This window comes from Perca flavescens, chromosome 21, assembly GCF_004354835.1.
Source record: "Perca flavescens isolate YP-PL-M2 chromosome 21, PFLA_1.0, whole genome shotgun sequence".
NCBI lineage: Eukaryota > Metazoa > Chordata > Actinopteri > Perciformes > Percidae > Perca > Perca flavescens.
The window spans coordinates 23,623,030-23,642,326 of record NC_041351.1 but is presented as its reverse complement, the minus strand read 5'-3'; the positions used below and the strand labels follow the sequence as shown (position 1 = coordinate 23,642,326).

Sequence of the window (19,297 nt, the reverse complement as noted above, 5' to 3'; positions counted from 1 at the left end):
GTCTGTGAGCAGTGGTGGAATGTAACTAAGTACATTTACTCAAGTACTGTACTTAAGTACAAATGTGAGGTACTTGTACTTTACTTGAGCCTTTCCTTTCATGCTACTTTGTACTCCTACTCTGCTACATTTCAGAGAGAAACTACTACATTCATCTGACAGCTTTAGTTACTAGATACTAAATTAAGATCTTTTGCACACAAAAGCACATTTAGTTTACAAATGATGATGTTTTATTAAAAATGTAACTACCCAACAATATATAGACCTACAAGTCCAGCTGAAATGATTAGACCATTAACCTTGTGTTGACTTCGGGTCAAATTGACCCTTTAAAAAAAAGGAAATTTCATCAGAAAATATGGGATGTAGAAATAAGCGCTGAAAATGTTTAGAAGAAAAAAATTTACAATTTCAAACTTTAAAAGCAAAAACAAACTTTAAAAAAAAAAAAGGTTGACGGGAAGACAGCACAAGGGTTAAACACTTAATTGATTGACACAACTGTTTGGATCGTTTCCTGTTTCTAAAATGTGAGGATTTTTCTGCATTGAGTACTCTTACTTTTAGTACTTTAAAAGTACATGTTTCCTGGTGATTTTACAGTGTGGTATTAATACTTTTTTACCTAAGTAAAGGATCTGAACACTTCTTCCACCACTGGCTGTAAGTTTGGTCACCAGTGCGCAATGTTTACGCATGGGTGTCGCACCGGTCTACCAGGTTATATCACCTACCTACTGCGGTTCCAAAAGCTCCCTCTCCTCTCTTCCACGTGATTCACAAGTCACTTCAGTGTCCCCATGACCAGCGTCTCGGAGTTGAACTCAAAGTGATTGCTGGAGGACGCGGACTTCCCCCACGAGTAGAGGCTGGGCGGCCGCTGCTTAAACTTGGACGTGTACCTGTAGAAGCTCCTGTGCCTGTTCTTCAGGTACTCCCTGTAGTTCTTGGTCAGCAGCGTGTACAGGAACGGGTTGATGCAGCTGTTGCTGTACGTAAGGCTCGCCACCAGGTAGTTGATGCAGGTGCGCGTTTGCGACGTCAGGCTCAGGGGCTTGGTGTGGTACAGAGGCAGCAGCTGCCAGATCCAGAAGGGCAGAAAGCACGCCCAGAACACCAGCACGATGGTGAAGATCATGATCAGCACTTTATGCTTTGGCGAGCGCTTGCCGCCTCTGCTGCTGATCACAGAGTTGCGCTGGGACTCTAAATAAGTGCGGGCCAACTTGACATACAGGTATCCGATAATGAGCCCCGGTGCCATGATGCTGGTGCCAAACAGGACTGTCACGTACACTTTATAAGCCAGGGGCGACCAGGTGGGTGCGCACATCCTCTTTACACCCCCATCGGGCCCGTTCTCGGTGGTCTGCGCGACCATGACCATCATGGGCACGGTGAGGACCAGGGAGAGCAGCCACACGCCCCACGCCAGGGCTTTGCGGTAACTCTTGGAGCGTCTGACCGTGTCCAGCGGCTTGGTGACGGCCAGGTAGCGCTCCGTGCACATGACGGTCAGGGTGAAGATGCTCGCGTGCATGGTGAGGAGGTCCAGGCTGAGCAGGATGCGGCAGCCCACGTCCCCGAAGTACCAGTCCTTTAGGAAGTAGGTGGACACCACGAAGGGGATGGTGGAGAGGTAGAGCAGGTCCGCCAGCGCCAGGTTAATGATGGAGATGTACATGGACGTGGCGAAGCGGATCGAGTGACACATCACCACCAGCGTGTACACATTCCCCGACACTCCGACGATGTAGACGACGGAGAGAAGCGTCCCGAAAGTAGAGGTGATAACGAGTTCATGGTCCACAGTTCCGGAGCCGCCGTCCCGCTGCGGACTCGTGTTTAAATGGGTAGTCTTGTTATTCATGGCTCGCTCCGATGTCCTCTCCTCTCCGGGTTGTTTTTTGGTTTCGCTCCGCGCTCTGGGACAGAAGTTTGGGGAGAGGGGGGGGGAGCAGAAAGATGCGCATCGGCCGGCACAGGTTGTGTCTTCTTGCTTATCCGTCTCCCTCCTCTCACTGCCTGTCGCTCTTTGCTCCTGACGTCAGCACTGTAGCACACACTAAAGATCTGATATCAAACATGAATGGTATCCAGCCAGTGTCATGGGCTCAGTTGTAGGCTACGCATGGCACAGCTCCATTTAAATGGAAGAAATAAAAAAAAAAGTGCGGACAGGGTGAAGATGCTCGAGAAAAGTGCAGTAAATACACCAGCACTTTTTGCACGTAGTACTTTATTAGTACTAATTATAAAAGTCACTTTTTAGGATGGGAGAATTGTCTGTACAGTCATGTGTCCTTCCTTCATGGCTTTTGGTGATCTTGTGATTTAGGACAGGGGCGATTCTAGGATCCGATCTTGAGGGGGGCTCAGCCCCAAGGAGAATGTGACATGGATATTGCACATGCAAAAGTGTTGACCCCACCCCCTGCTAAATAAGTAATTTCATTAGCCGATAATCTCTGACCTCAACCACCTCCTATTGGCCAAAACTATGTTTCTGTTAACCCTTTCCTTGACCGGGTTACAGGTGCAAAGCATTGGCTACAGCGACAAAGGATATTAAACCTGTAACTAGCCCTTTAAACCTGTAATTGTTTGTCCTCTGTCACTAACAGACAAGTTTGCAACTCTAACTTTAAGCACCAAAATGGATTAAATTATTATATTTTTTAGGGGGGCTGAGATGACAGCGAGAGACTTGATTATGAAAAAACGTTTGGTAAGCACTGGAGTGTGCCTGGCTGATGCCACAGCAGGAACAAGCCAGTTAAAATGAACTTGGTAAATGTTAAAGCAACAGAGTCACTTTTATGCACAGATTTGCTGCATTTATGATGTAAAAAAAAAATGTATATCCCAATGAATCAACTTCCTCGCTGTAAAAGAGATTGAGAATGATTGGTTGCCAGCATAGATAATTTATCTTTTCAATGCACGCACGCACGCACTCTCACATGCACGCACGCACACACTCTCACACGCACACACACACACACACACACACACACACACACACACACACACACACACACACACACACACACACACACACTATGAGAGCTCCTGATTCTGTACCACAGATCCAATTAATGCCCTTTCTTGTGCATATGGGCCAGCCTGCAGTTCACCATTATCAGGACAGTAATGAACAGTCCAGTGGCTGTTCTGCAGGAAGTTCTCCTAAAATTAATTATAAGATTATCATTTGATGCAGAGATGATTTTAGACTGGGTCGAGAACAAAATCTCAAATTAGTCTTTGTTTTTACATGTGTGGAAAATATCTGTTAATGCTGCAGCTTCAGCTCAGAAAGTCAGTTCATCAAGTCTCTCCTCCTGCTGCACAGCAAGCTCAGTTGTCTTTTAACTTCAAGAACAACACTTTTGTATAATAAAAAAAAAACAGATGCTAGATTTATTAATAGTTATTTGTTGCCACGATTACTTTGTTCTGAATTTTAAGCACCCCTACATCAAAAGGTTGAAAAAACGGGGAAGCAGACAGACATTTTTTTTTAGTATTTCAGAACACCCCTTGTCCCCCCATACTATTCATAAAGTTGTCCTTTTATTGTCATTTTTTCCCCCCATTTCAGTTGGCTCTCATGCGAACCCTCTTGTCTTCCTAAATCGATGAAGATGTTATGAGCCAGCAATCACGAGCCAATCATCTTTCCCAGACAGTGTAGGTGTCCTCAAACTTTATCCATCCACAAGTGACTGAACTCCAAGACCGACTACAATACCGTATCATCCATCCTCAAAGCTAAAAAAGACTCTGAGGCACTCTGCTGGAGTGTGTGTGTGTGTGTGTGTGTGTGTGTGTGTGTGTCCCAGTTTTTGTTTCAGCTCGTGGGCAGAGCAGCACTGACTGGCCATAAATATAACAGACATCAGTGGGGTCATGTTGGACTGAAAGTGCAGTGGAAAAGGCGAAGTGGGTATGAGCAACACATTCTCACTCTCATCGCGTAAAATACGGACGCTCGGTCAGGTGCCTTTGGCGTTGTTATTGAAAAAAGTAAAAGTCTCCTTTAGCGTCATATCTAAACGTGCTTTATCTAAACGCGCTTGGTCGGGACTACTGGCGTCACTTTTAATGCAGTTAGGTTAAGGAAAATGTCGTGGGTGGGCTTACTTTTCCATGACACGTGGGAAGAACGGGAGGGTTGGGTTTAGGAAAAGAACAACGGGAGGGTTGGGGTTAGAAAAGAAGAATGGGATGGTTGGGGTTAGGAAAAGAACAACAGGAGGGTTGGGTTTAGGAAAAGAAGAACGGGACAGTTGGGTTTAGGAGAAGAACAACGGCACGGTAGGGTTTAGGAAAAGAAGAACGGGACGGTTGGGTTTAGGAAAAGAACAACAGGAGGGTTGGGTTTAGGAGAAGAACAACGGCACGGTAGGGTTTAGGAAAAGAAGAACGGGACGGTTGGGTTTAGGAAAAGAACAACGGGACGGTTGGGTTTAGGAAAAGAAGAACGGGACAGTTGGGTTTAGGAGAAGAAGAACGGGAATGTAGGGTTTAGGAAAAGAAGAACGGGACGGTTGGGTTTAGGAGAAGAACAACAGGAGGGTTGGGTTTAGGAAAAGAAGAACGGGACAGTTGGGTTTAGGAAAAGAAGAACGGGACAGTTGGGTTTAGGAAAAGAAGAACGGGACAGTTGGGTTTAGGAAAAGAAGAACGGGACAGTTGGGTTTAGGAAAAGAAGAACGGGACAGTTGGGTTTAGGAAAAGAAGAACGGGACAGTTGGGTTTAGGAAAAGAAGAACGGGACAGTTGGGTTTAGGAAAAGAACAACAGGACGGTTGGGGTTAGGAAAAGAAGAACGGGACGGTTGGGGTTAGGAAAAGAACAACGGCAGGGTTGGGTTTAGGAAATGTGACACGCGGGACACGATCCCCGGTCTCCTGGGTGAAAGTCCTGTGTTGTTTGACCCATCCACCACCCCAACCGACCCACTGCCCAAACGTCCGTATGACACCCACTGTAGTCTTTTCCTATAATGTCTGTTTTCAGTTGCTTGTCACATTCTCCATCCTCCCTCCTACACACACACACACACACACGCACACACGCACGCATGCACGCACGCACACATGCACACACACGCACGAGCACACACGCTACGCACACACAACTCCTCTTCCCAGACAAATGATGAAATCGGATGCTACAGGACATGATTTTCTGTACGGCAGGGACACTTGTTCTCCCTTTGATCTTGAGTGGCTCTGCACTGATCAGACGGATTCTTACAGAAAATAAGAATCAGATGAATCTGAAATCTCAACAAAAGCAGATTGTGAATGAAAAAGAAGAAAAAAAAATGTCACACTGGTCCTGTCTGATGTGTTACGTCACACTTTTGTCTCTCCAGTCGTTCACATGCTGCTGATGACATGAGAGGTTTAAGCTGCAGTAAGCAGGGACATCGTGACAAACACAACGCAATATGTGTTTGAATGTATAGTGTGTGTGTGTGTGTGTGTGTGTGTTGAGGCTATTGTTGAAGGTGTACCGCTTAACACAATGTTTTAAAGGTGTACAATTAATGGAATATGCATGAGCCAGAAGTACAGTATTTCTGTTATATAACTGACTTCAAAGATACCCTGTGGAGATTTCTTGTGATCTAACACAGTCATGTTTACATCCAGTGTTTCCCATCTAAATGTACTGCGTGTATCTCGGAGGCCTAACAACGTGTCCGACACATCAACGCGGTCTCACGGAAGTTCGTGAAATGGTCACGTTATTTTTAATCTATCGATTCGTGTACACGGACACGGACGGATCTATATACGGAGGTTGGGTTTAGGAAAAGAAGAACGGGGAAAGGACAAGTCACACACCGGGACACGACCCGCGGCCTCCGGGGGACGCGCGACAACAACGGGACGGTTGTGTTTAGGAAAATGAAACGGGGAAAGTAAACGCCACACAATCTCCGGTCTCCGGGGTGAAAATCCTGTATTGGTTGACCCATCCACCACCCCGACCAACCTCCCTACGCGGATTTTCGGCTTTTCATACTACTCCCTACCGCAGTGGTGCTGTGATCACGAAATATGCTTCCCAATGAAATAACATTACATTCAAATTTCGTGCTCACCACCACGAACAAAACGACATAAACGTCTCCGTGTACACACAAATCGATAGATTAAATAACATGACCATTTCACGAACTGCCGTGAGACTGGGTTGAATATATTTCTATTCATATAAAACATTAGCAAGGGCGATTTTAAATTTTTTTTTTACATGAACAGTGTAGAACAGATCAAACTAAAATGTGAATTAGTGCCATGTGAGAGTGGGCCATGTGAGAGTGGTCGCTCGTAGCAACCAAGCCATGGAAAATTATCCCCTGACTCTGCCGTTGCTCTCACCTCCCCCATCCCTAATCACTTCACCTTGCACTAACCTTCATCCTGGACTATACGTTTGACCATTGCACATATTATATATTTCTTAGCATTCTGCATCAAACCCATTCAGCCTTCCTTTCTCTTATACTGAACAGCTATTTTGTATGTATGCTATTTGTTTCTGGGTTAGGGGGTTAGGGTTAGGTTTGATTATGTTTGTTTGTGTATGTATGAACCAATCACCAAGGCAGATACCACAGGGTAACTACTGTGGCAATAAACTCCTTTCTGATTCTGATTCCCTGCTGGGCGTTTGAAAGTCTCCTCATTATTTTCGTTCTCTGGCCCACAACTTTATTGTTTCAGTTCCCTCTCGCTGCTTTCATCAGTGGGGGTGGGGGGTGGCTTCTGGGGCTCCAGCCCTGAATCTTTTGAATGAAAATGGGTGCTATGGTTACCCCCAAGTCTACCCTTTACAAACATGCCTACTTAATAAACCATGTTTTTCCTCATGCAGTATAAATGTGTTATTTTCACGGTGTGTGGAATATTGTTGCCTACTGGGGTCCCTAAACCTTCTTAGAACTGTATAAATTGGGAAGGACCGCAAAGGTGAGACTCTTCAATGAGCCTAGTGGTATTCATATGTGATCATGTTATATCATAGTAGCCATTTTATTGTAGTGATACTTGGGGATCTATCTTGCACCCAGCGCAATTGCCTTTGTACACCAACGCATGTATCATTCCTATTTAGCACCCGACGCACAGCGGACTTTTCCCTCCACAGACGCACGTCGGTAATTTAGGGAATGTATGTGCTCCCAGGGGCGGTTCAGCGAAAAAAGGAGGCGCAAACGTTACTTGGTGCTATTTTGCAGTTTCAGAAAACAATTCCACCACTGACCAAGAAAAACCTAGTCTAAAGTCAGTGGCGCTAGTCTAAAGTCAGGTGCAGGTTGTGCGTTTGGAGGCCAACGCTCCATGGCTGTAGCAATCCTCTCCAGACTTGAGGAGATGCGCCCGAGAGGCCGCAGCAACATCGCCACCCGGCCAAGACGGGCAATTATTACTTTCCCGCATCTCGGACAGCTCCCGCTGGCGTGCGCCAGGCAAATCCCCCCGTCATAATAGCAATCCGCCATGGAACAAGCGCCTGCTCTTAAAGTGAATGTGAGATGACGCTCTGATTGGTTTATTGCACGTTACGCCCAAACCACACCTAGCTACTTCAGACCAACCCATTTTAGATTTGCGTCGGGCGCAAGAGTCCTTTATCCCGCCGGTATCATAGCAACAGCGCCCGAGATCCGCCCACAAAGCTACTTGCGTTTCACGTTTGATACTTGCGTTTCAGATCGTTAAAATAGGGCCCTTGATGTCACTGAATAAAATGATCAGTTGTGACCTCTAGGATTATCCTAGCCCCATCAAACTATATATACAGAAAGTAGAGACCTAGGCCATTCACAGGATGTTTAGTTTTTGGTGTTTTGCAGTCAGAGCAGCCCAGATTATTATGGGATGGATTCAAATGTAGCAGATTTGACAGCTAAACATTCATTCTGGGAACTCCGCTCCAGCATAGCAAAAATAGGTTTCAAGATAAGTAATGTCTCTTATTGGGAAAATTAATGTTATTAAAATGAGTATACCCCCTAAGTTTATTTATGCTTTTAATATGTTGCCATGTTATATCCCCTTTTCTTTTTTTAAGTTAATTAATATATGTTTAACAAAATGTATATGGAACAACAAGACCCAAAGGATTAAGCTGTCCACTTTAACAAAATCATCTTTAAAAGGTGGGTTAGGACTTCCAAATTTTTTATGGTACTACTGGGCTTGCCGAGTTAGAAATATTATAAGTTGGAAGTTGGGAGCTAGTTCTCTTTGGGTAGCATTGGAATCACTAACATGCTATCCTCTGGAGATCACAACAACACTTTATGTTAACAAACTGCAGTCCCTGATGAATGTAGAGGGGTTCCCCCATTTACAAGCCACATTGAAAGCTTGGCAGGACTGTAATAGATATCTGAGCACAGAAGGTCACATAAGCAAAAACTCTCCTTTTGCATTTAATCCTGATTTTCTAGCTCTCTCGCAAACTGACTTTCGAAATTGGTCACTTCATGGTTTGAAAACATTTTCAGATATGTTTGATGAAGACTCTGAATCTGTTAAATCTTTTACTGCTATTTGTGCAGAATATCAAATTCCTAGAACAGATTTTTTTTTTAAATATTTGCAGGTTCGTCACATCATTGTATTTTTATGTGAAAAAGGGACAACTTAGATTCTATCCCACTGAGCTGGAACAATTCATTATTTCTGCTACTTCGCTTAAGTGTAAGATATCTCACTTGTATAGAATTTTGTCTGAAAGTTCCCAAAACTCTTTCTCTTCTTTGAGAACAAATTGGGAATTAGAGCTTAAAAGGAAGTTTAGTGAAAAAGAATGGCTAACTCTGTGTACAGAATTGACCTCACCTTTAACTATAAACATTAAAGTTAAGAAAACTAATTATAAATTCCTGTATAAATACTATATAACTCCAGTGAAGCTTAATAAGTTTGATCATATAAATTCTCCTATGTGTAGGAAATGTTGAACTGAATTAGGAACATTCATGCATTTGTTTTGGTATTGTAAAGCTGTTTATTCCTTTTGGGAGAAGATTCATAAAGCAATTCAAGATATGTGGAACTGTACATTTGAGTTATGCCCTGTGTTATATTTGTTGAATTATGATGTGGAAAATAAGTTTCCCTATACAAGAAAATGTGTGTTTACAATGTTTTCCTATTTTGCTACAAAATGTGTACTTACTACATGGATTTCCCAGTCAGGACCCACATTGGATCAATGGCTGGAGCAGATAATAGACTTGCTGCCCATTGAAGAAATTACAAGTAAACGGCATTCAAGACTGCGTGATTTCTTATCCACATGGTCCTTATTACTGAATTATGTAAAGACTATAAAATTATGAATTCACATTGAACAATGGATAACCCACAGACTGTGGTAGCGCAGGATTATTATTATTATATTATATATATATATTTATTTTTTATTTTTTTGTCTTTATTGTTTGGTGTGGTTGTGTTTTGGAGTATATCTTGTACGTTCAATTTTTTGTTAAATTGTGAATAAAAAAAAAGATAAGTAATGCTGTTTGTTGTTTTTTGATTAAAATTTTTCTATTTTATTTTTAAGCACAAAACATACATCTCACAACATGGACACATCCCCTCCCCATCTGAACACCCCCCTTCCACGCGTGACATCACCACCTGCCTATACAAAATTTCTGGGCAGCAACTGCAAAAGCCTGATCACCCCGCCGTTTATACCTTGACTTCTAAAACCATTTGATTTGAAGACTGCAATGAATGGTTGTGCTCACACAGGGTTAACATTTAAGGCCTTGAAAAAATCTATTCTAAAACGCACAGGGAGCCAATGTAGAGTGTAGAACGGGAGTAATGTGTGCACGTCTAGATGTATTTATTTGTTTGTCGTGAGATGGAGGTGTGATTCAGACCAACGTAAAGAGCATTACAGTAATCCAACCTTGAACTAATAAAAGCATAAATCACCTTTTCTAGATCGTGTTAAGGAAAGGCTTAACTTTAGCCAGGAGACGAAGCTGGAAAAAGCTCATTCTAACAACATTACTGATCTGCTTGTTGTTTCATGCTGCAATCAAATGTAATCAAATAGTTTACAGTAGTCTCTCCCCATGGGGTCAAAAATCAAGCTGTTCCCTGTAGAGGCCTGATGATTTTTTATTTTTTTTTGCATTCATTTTCAGGGTTTGTGTGCTTTTCTTCTTGCATCGTTTCTATATTTGCAGCGCGTTTGTGTAATTGATTGTGTTGTTTGTATTTGCAGCGCGTTTGCTAAATGCTGCGCATATGTTGTCAAATTAATGAAGATGTTTTCTTAATTTGCTTGTGCTTTGTCTATTTGCGTGCGTTTCATTAAGTTGCAGTGCGTTTGCCCCTGTCGGCCACCGTAGATGGCAGCAGTAGGCGGTGCTGTGCCGGCGGTGTTCGTGCTAAGCTAAAGGGCTAACCCCTGCCAACCAGCTCTCCCGACTGCTTTTCACAGGAACTGTCTGCTCACAGGACAATAAACTGGACGATATTTTTACACAATTTTGTTCCTATATGTAGCCTACTGTATATATAAATGGATGACAATAAAGAATCATATCTAATAGTTTAGCCTTGAATTTCCTGCAGCACTGAGACTTTTGGCTATAGGGTACACAGAACTTTCAGCGAAGGCACGTGCATCTGCATTGGCAGAACATCCAATAGAAACGCTCTCGCTCTCTGAAATGACTGAATGAATGTGATTGGCCAAAGTCTCCCGTGAGGGCTAGATTTACTAAAGCCTGAATTCAGAGCCAAAGAGAAGGTGCAGAAGACTTGTTTTTTTTTCTCAGACCACTTGAGTTAAAAAATTCTGAAAGATGATATGGATTGTTTGCCGAACAACGCCAAAAATAAACTGCCTACCCCAACTTTAAACCGCTAAAGGCTGTGTTGTAATGCTGATGAGATTCTTTTATGATAAAGCCGAGCCACAGAGCCTGCAGTGCAGGAAGTCGGCAGAATTAAAATACTGTAGATCCAACAAATATATTCACAAATATAGGGCGAGTTTGTACAGAAACTAAATCTGAAACAGAGTAAAGAAATACCAGGATTATTGTTTTCATGTTTTCATATTTTTATATATTCTTGTTAATTAAAGAAATGTTGATTTATTCTGTAACTGTAACCATAGCGATGTTACTTTAGTGTCTCTGGTCTGTTGTTGTTGATATATTTCCTGTTTTATTGATTTTATTATTATAAGTATTTATTAGTATTTCACTGTAGCTAAAGCAGAGAGATACTCTGTGTTTATTTGTCCAATGTATGGACTTTGTAGAAGGCTGAATGCACATTTAGTATAATTTAAATGCATGAGGCACCCAAATCATGGGAAATAGGGTGCTGGGTCAAAGGAAGAAAGGGAGGGAACAAGAAAAGTGATGGGAGAATAGGTAAGAAGAGAAAGCATCAGCCAAGAAGCTGTTTATTTTTATGGTAAAGAAGAATGAAAAAATGTCATCTCTATCTGCATGAATGAGAAGTGTGAGGAGATACGGATTGCTGTGTTCAGAATGTTATCTCTCTCTAAGCGGAGGTGGCTTTGTGCGGTAAAGGCCAGGCTCTATTTTCAGGCACTATAAGCTTGAGAAGCATTATGCAAGAGGCAACACATTCAGCAAGTTATCCTCAGACGAAAAGGAGGGCAGGGGCATAAATTTATAGTTGTAAAAATAGCTTCACTGTACAATTAGATCTTTTTTTTTTTCTCAGAAATTCTCACAACGGCACCACTCTGATTGACAGAGGCTGTGGAAACATTTGGAGAGCAGTACATGACATGACGTCTACGTCTTCTGAATTGGCGGGTAGAAACATCTGCTTTTTGATCACGCAACACACACTGCCACGGATGGAAATGAGATGAGGTGTTTGATACATTATTTACAAGGTGCTTGATCTCCACACTGTGGAATAACACAGGAGTACAGATGTGCAAAGGTCAGACTCATCAGTTGAATTTTCCCACTGAAATCCGTTTTGTTTTGGGATCGCTCGGCCTGTAAACTTCACTGTGTCAGGAGGGCTGAAGCGGTCTTCTGTCTATATAAATGAGTAATGTGTACATTCACGCTTCTGCCTCAGGTTTGGCATCTAATTCTGTGCAATTCATTGTACATTTTTGGAACAGACTGTGCACTTGGGATGCTCAAGTAATGTTACATAACCTCAGATTTACTGTATCTCAGATAACCTCATGCGCGACTCTGCATCCTTAGTTGCCATAGTGATATTTAGTGTATTTTTGTCTATTATTTTTGCCCCCCAAAAAAAAATTGAATGATGGAAAGAGGCAGAGGTGTGTGTGCGTGTCAGAGAATGATGGAAAGAGGCAGAGGTGTGTGTGTGTTTGTGTGTGTGTGTGTGTGTGTGTGTGTGTGTGTGTGTGACAAGCACTGTGGGGTAAGGTCTGGCTCCCTTCACACATACATTCTGGGATAGGAGAAAAAAACGCTCTGTGTTGTTTTGAATTTCTTTAAACCAATCACAATCGTCTTGGGCGGCTCTAAGCTCCGGACGCAGCGACGGTGGCTCTGCTAAATGGTCTCCGGAAGGAACATTTGCACCACGCAAAAGAAAACACCAAATACAATATTAACTGAAGTTAACTATTCACACAATACAGTAATGTGAGCTATTTAAATTAGCTGGATACAACCGTGAATGTACATTAACATACAAACAAGGTACGAATAAATTTGCCCTTACCAGTGTATCTCCGTGTGTACTTCGTCCACAGCAATCCCACCAATCGGTCCCAAAACGTCCCAGTTAGATAGTAAATGCCATAAAGATATTCTTTGTAAATCTTTACAATCATTCCCCAAAAGAACCAAGCAGGACGATCCAAATTTTCATAAAAACTTGCCGTTTTCAGTGTGTAGCTTGCTAGCTCAAAGGTTGGTTCCCGAAGCGAAGGCGAGGGACATCTGGCGTGTGGCTCATGGGCCAGATTTCCTTTATCCAGGAAGTACTTTCATTAATCCAGACTATGGTGGTGTAGACTCTCTTACTTTTCTGATACTTCAACCTAATATCAGCTTTCCATATAGAATTGATATTGCTGTTTATCATTCTTTTTGTTCTTTAAAACAACTGGAGTATAACACAGAGAAGGGAGTAGGGATAAGTAGCAATATCCTTTCCTTTTTCCTCCAGCTCCATGAAATAGGATTTACAGGAAATGTGGCGTTTAGTTGCACCACAAATGGCTTCCATGATTGGATAATGAGGGTGATTTGGGTATAATTCCTCTGTAATGATATACATTTATCCATTGATTTTCTATCCCTACTTCTCCTAATAAAAGTTGCACATGAGTCTATTCCAGCATGCACTGCATGAGAGGCAAGGTACTGCCAAAAAGGTTAACGACAAGAGGCATCGTCAATACAGCATCAGCACAGAGCCGCAGAGCTCACTCGCCGCCATTTTGGACCGAGCATTAATAACGGAGATTTGTAAAATATGCCCTTCCTACTTACGAGAGGGGATTACAATGCAGCTGATTAGGTTGGGAAAGAGAGAGAGAGAGAGAGAGAGAGAGAGAGAGAGAGAGAGAGAGAGAGAGAGAGAGAATGTGAAGCATAGAAGTCTTCCAGAATGAATTTACACTGAGCTGCATTACTATTATTTTTTGCAATTAATGCATACCTTGTAAAATTGATCCTGCCTTATCCACAGCCAGGATCACATTGTGAAAGACCATTGATATGGATAAGGTTTCAGAAAAAAAGTGTATTATTTTGCTATTATTTGTATTTCCTCTTTAAATGTTTATTATATGCACCAAACACCAAGGCAAATTACTCACATGTGAAAACCTACTTGGCAATAAACCGTATTCTGATTCTGATCATTTTCATTACAAATTACAAATATATAGCAATTAAGAAAATAAGTAAAAAGAAGCTATACAAAGAAATATCACAATATATTTACGACTATATACATTAAAATAACTTCCTCCAGAAACAAAGGCGCAGATCAATACACGGCTAATGTAACTTCTGACTGGAGTACCTCCTAAATTCCTTGATGTATTTTTTACTTTTGTAGAGTAGGTGCTTTCTGCTAACTGAACACCACTATACTTCTCTGCCTGCAGCTACATTAATTCCACCACAGTAATGGTACTGTACTTGTCCACTGGCAAGCATAATTTCTACGCTTCCCATTCATTGTCTATGTGAGCAGCCATGCAATGCAACGTCGCAGCGACTTTTGAGAGGCGGGGCGTAGAATTTACAGCTCCTCGTTTGCATAAAGTTGAATCCAGTCTACCTTATGCAAGCCCAGCTTAACTCACAGCCTCTCGAAAAACTCACAAAAATCTTTTAAACTGACCAGTCTCTATTTAAAATGAAGACAGATTCAGCAGCTGCATAGCTTATTTCTTGCATTAAATGTTTTCAGAAAACACGTTTCGGTGAACTGCTTTCGTTTAATAAGAGAAAGTTACCAATCGAGCCGCCATGTTGGTCTGTTTTGAAATCTGGGAGCAGACAGCCCCATGTGAAGCGTTTGTCCAATCAGGTGCAGCCATCGCGGTTGTAGGAGGATGTAGCCTGTTTTCTTTGCTTTTCAGTGGTCATTGAAGAGAAGTTGGTAACTGTTAGTGGCAACCCCACTAGCGTGCAATGCTGGGAAGTGGAGCGATCCCTGCCGTCAAAAAACAGTGGACACGTATCATTAGAGTGGCAAATTGAAAGGCCTAAAATTTCACACTAAATTACACTCTTAATGACGATGCTCTTTTACATTCAGTGTATCATATGTAAATGTAGATTAATGACAAATATCAGAAACAAACATTTTGTCATCTATACCTATTACTATTACCCATTTTGGGTTACCTATATTTGTCCTATGCCCTGTTTGTTTCTCACTAACCACTTCACCAATAATTTGGCCTCATTCTAGACATGCAAAATCAAGCAGAGAAAATATTGACATACATTAATGCTAAAATGAGGATAAAGAAACACATCCTGTTCAGAGGACACCTGACCATTGATGTTTTCTGAGCTGGGGCCTTATGATTTATAGTTCCACAACAGTTGAAGTCCACTCTGTTGCTGTCAGCTGTCATTTCAGTGCAAATCGTTGCCAATGGCAAAGCCCCCCTCTAACCCCCCATCACCAACAGTCTTTGCGAGTCACCAGCTCCATCAGTTCCGTCAGCGTTGTCAGAATCATGAGCCAGCACTACCACCAGTGTCTGGACTCCATGGGGGGCTTTAGCTTGCTGCTGCTAAAGGCAGCCCCCCCTCGGTTACAAATAGCCCTTTAGAGTCTAAGCGCCAAAGACTTTCTGCCTAGACTTAATAATCACATATCATCTCCTGACTGAAATCTCTATAATCTCACAAAAAAGATCAGTTCACCCTAATCACAAAAAAAACACATTTTCTGACTTACTCCTAGTGAATCATGCAGATAAGTTGTATGTGCCAAAGTTTTGAGATATTTGCCTGTTAGATTTCTGCTTTCAAATCCAATAGTGATTGTAATTTCATTTATTCTTGAATCACTGAAAAATGACCTTTTAAAAAAACGGCACGCTTCAGTTGCAATTACTCACATTAATGACAGCCTATATACAGCATTCCTCCCTTAGTTTATTCTTTTCCACCTCAACCATGATGTGTACATCCTTTAAGTTGATTTACTTTAATGTGGTTTTGGTTGACCTTTATTGTTAATAAATTACTTTTGTTTTATCTCTTCACAGTCCTATTTTAATCTAGTATTTTTAACCTATTTTAATCTGTCTTTCCCATTTTCCGTGTAATCTCTTCTTGATGCTGGTCTCATGACTGTTATAAAACCTGTTTTTGACTTGCGTTTTGGTCTACGTGCCGTTGTGAACGTCTGTTTTTTGTTATCTCGTTGCAGAGTTAAAACCACATACAGACAGAAACAGAGGCAAGCGAAGATTTTGAATTACAATGTCTACTGAAATAAATGCTCTGCTTTAACTGCCAACCTGCAGACTGCATCTCATGCTGACATAAGTTGAGTCGACTCTCCAGTTTTTCCCTTGCTGACTCAATTCCAACTCCATCTTTCTCCGCCATTTGAAGGAAAACACTGGAAAGAGAGCTGACATTAATTCAGTAAACTCTCTAGTATTTCCCTGCAAATGGTCCTTCAAGCCGAATCACAATTCAGACTTCAATGAAATGAGCAATGGATAACGCCATTGTAACAACAACCTGATGTGCCCACGGCCGATAGTGGCTCTTACAAAACGTCTGGAGCTACCCAGACTAACATTCAGAGTCCAGAGTTCTTGGGGATAGGGGGGTAGGGTAGGGAGAGGGTTTTGAGCTTCCTGACAGCCTGGGAAATGAAGCTGTTTGTTGTTCGCCTTGACCGGCTGGGGAGGGTGTATATATATGTTCAGACACTGCACCCCCTTCTCTTCTCTGCTTCTCTTCATAATCTTCAGATTCATCTACCTACCCTTATAGAACTAGCTCAGGTTTGCCTTGGACCAGCTCTTGGTTATGCTGTTATAGTTTTAGACTGCCAGGGGACTTCCTTTGACATACGCTCCTCTCTCCTCCCTCTTTATGTCTGTGTGCATTCATGTCCCAGAAATGCTTGTTACTAACTTAGCTCTGGGGAGCTTATTGCTGCAGTGCCCTGCTACACCATGAACTACTACAACTACTATTTCTAGTCATAGTTCCATTATCTTTATTGTAACTATATGCCACTGTTCACTGTACCCCCAACTGGCACCGTCAGACACCGCCCACCTAGAGCATGGGTCTATCTGAGGTTTCTTCCTAAAAGGAAGTTTTTCTTGAGATTTCTGCCCGACTTTGGACTGATTTAAAGCTGCATTATAGTTTTGGGGGCGGCTGTTAAAAGTTCCCAAGCAGAGGCCAGATGACCACACCTGAGGCAGGGAGGTTAAACCAAACTCCTGCATGGAAAGGCAGCGCCTTTTCGGTGCAATCACTTACATGAATCAGAGGATATATATACTGCTTTCCTCCCTTTGTTATTTCCTTTTGACCCGAGCCATGTCGTTAAGTACATTTTTATTTTTTTTTTACACTTGGTCCGTTTCAACCCTCCAAAGAATTCAGACCTATCAGCATTTTTTGTGCATATGTGAACACATATGTGACTCAGACCCCTCTGGAACAAATTGTACTCAGACCTCCTCAGGCGGTGGTCTGAGTACAGTTCGCTTCAAGTCTGCATTACGGTTCTCTTCACCTGTGCTTTGTGAACACAACATGCTTCAGGTTCGCGTTGCCCTTTTGCCAAAGTATTTTAGCCCTGAGGCCCCAACAGAGCTGAAGTGGAGTCCCTTTTCTGTTGGTCCACTTTTTGATTCACTTTAAAAAGGAGTGAGTTTGGTTTGTTTAAAGAGGACTATGTGTAAAAACACCCTTAATGTCCTTATGTAATCCTCTAATTTTCCTTAATTCACGCAATTTATGTTCTTTTGATTTATGTTCTTTTGATTAATGTTCTTTTGATTTATGTTCTTTTGATTTATGTTCAGAATTAAAACCACACAGAGACACACATGAATTGCAACCTGCCTACTGAAATAAATGCTCTGCTTTAAATGCCAACCTGGTGACTTTTTCTCATTCATGCTGTCATCAATTGAGTCGACTCTCCAGTGTTTCCCTTCAAAACCAGTTACTCAGGACGTCACTGTCAGCCGTTTTGAGAGGAACTTTCAGTGAGAAGCACAGTAGGTCCAACTAGTTTTTTGAAAAAGTGGCAAAGGGAAAGCCACTGGTGCAAAAATAATCCACAATACATCTGGGCTAGAGTTTAATGGTGAGAACATAGTCATCATAACCCACCATCCCCAGCATGAAGCCTGGTGGTGGCAGCATCATGCTATGGCGATGCTTGTCTGCAGCATGCCTTGGAAGACTTGTGAAGGGAAACTGGAGGAAAACTGGCTGCAAACTGTAACTGCCACTTGGGAGGAGATTTGTCTTTTAGCAAGACAACAACCCTGCACATAAAGCTAAAGCTGCACATTAATAGCTTCAATGATAATGTGCTGGAGTGACCAATTAGGGTCAATTTTAGAATGTGTGGCTGGACTTGGAAATAGATTTTTTACCTTTTAACCTTGCCTTATTAGCACCATGTGGAAATTTCACTGACTGGTAAGTGCTATGAAAAGTTTAATGAATATGAAAATGTATTATATGTATCAATTTATTTAGGTCATTAAAATAATGTAGGTATAATTTATGGCAGACTATCCAACTGAAACAAAGAAAATATAGAGTCTCCCTACAAACAGTGGAGTCTGACAGTGTAATAAATCCTTGAAAACCTTGTGTTCATATTCATTGCATCAATCAAAGATAGACCATTGTTTGAATACTGTTGAATTATGCCCAAAACATTGGTGGGTGTTTACTCACTAAAGAATTCAATATTATATTAAAAGTTACAGTGTCCAGATGTGCAAAGCTGATACAGATGAATTCCCATAAATTCAAAAGTGTAACTGCTGCCAAAGCTGCCTCTCCTGAATGTTGACTTGAAGGGAGTGAATATTTATCTAACCAATGTTAGTAACTCAGATCACAATAAAGAGATTTATCTTTTACTCTGACATTTTTAAATTCCAAAACAAAACTAAGACTACAGCCATTCTAGCAGCTCTGTGAGACTGCACTTGGTCACAGTGATGTTTTCAGCTAAATGCTGAAGTCAGCATGCAAACATGCTCATATTGTGTTATGCTCAAAATGCTAACATGCTGATGTTTAGAAGGTATTTTTTACCATGTTTATGTCTGTTAAGAGTGTTAGCATGTTTATGTTTGCTAGCACGAAAAAAGAGAAAAAAGCTCAGGCTGATGGAATGTCATTAGTTCTTGCAGGTTTTTGGTTGGAAACCAAAGTATTGGACACATTTAAGTTTTGACCTGATAATAGTGCTTGAGGAAAAGTTAGGGAATCACCAAACATATTACATGTCATCAGGGGAACATGAATGACTTTGAGTAATGTCACGGGAATCTATGGTTTTCAAGACATTTAAAAAAAAAGATTCTCAACCTTTGTTTAGTTTTGACAGCTAGCACTGGTAATGCGCCAATAAGCTGGATGCCAACCGTCGTAAAACAAATAAAAGAAGAGCAGCCAGCACCTAAGCGTTGTCTAATGTGCTCCAGGCTATGGAATCATTGATGCATTTTGTGACTGTTTCTTTCCCCCTGACCCGCCAGAACAGCACTG

General features: G+C 41.8%; 1 protein-coding gene across 1 annotated transcript; it reads right to left on the bottom strand.

The window, feature by feature from the left end:
* Nucleotides 1–742: 742 nt before the first annotated feature.
* Nucleotides 743–1,938, bottom strand: LOC114548633 (urotensin-2 receptor). The gene has a single exon (XM_028568628.1). The coding sequence runs from the start codon at nt 1,871–1,873 to the stop codon at nt 788–790; it is 1,086 nt and encodes a 361-aa protein (XP_028424429.1). The 5' UTR covers nt 1,874–1,938; the 3' UTR covers nt 743–787.
* Between the last annotated feature and the right edge of the window lie 17,359 nt (nt 1,939–19,297).

Bases quoted from the DNA above. Each gene is read 5' to 3' on its own strand.
- LOC114548633 (XM_028568628.1), bottom strand. From the start codon at position 1,873: ATGAATAACAAGACTACCCATTTAAACACGAGTCCGCAGCGGGACGGC.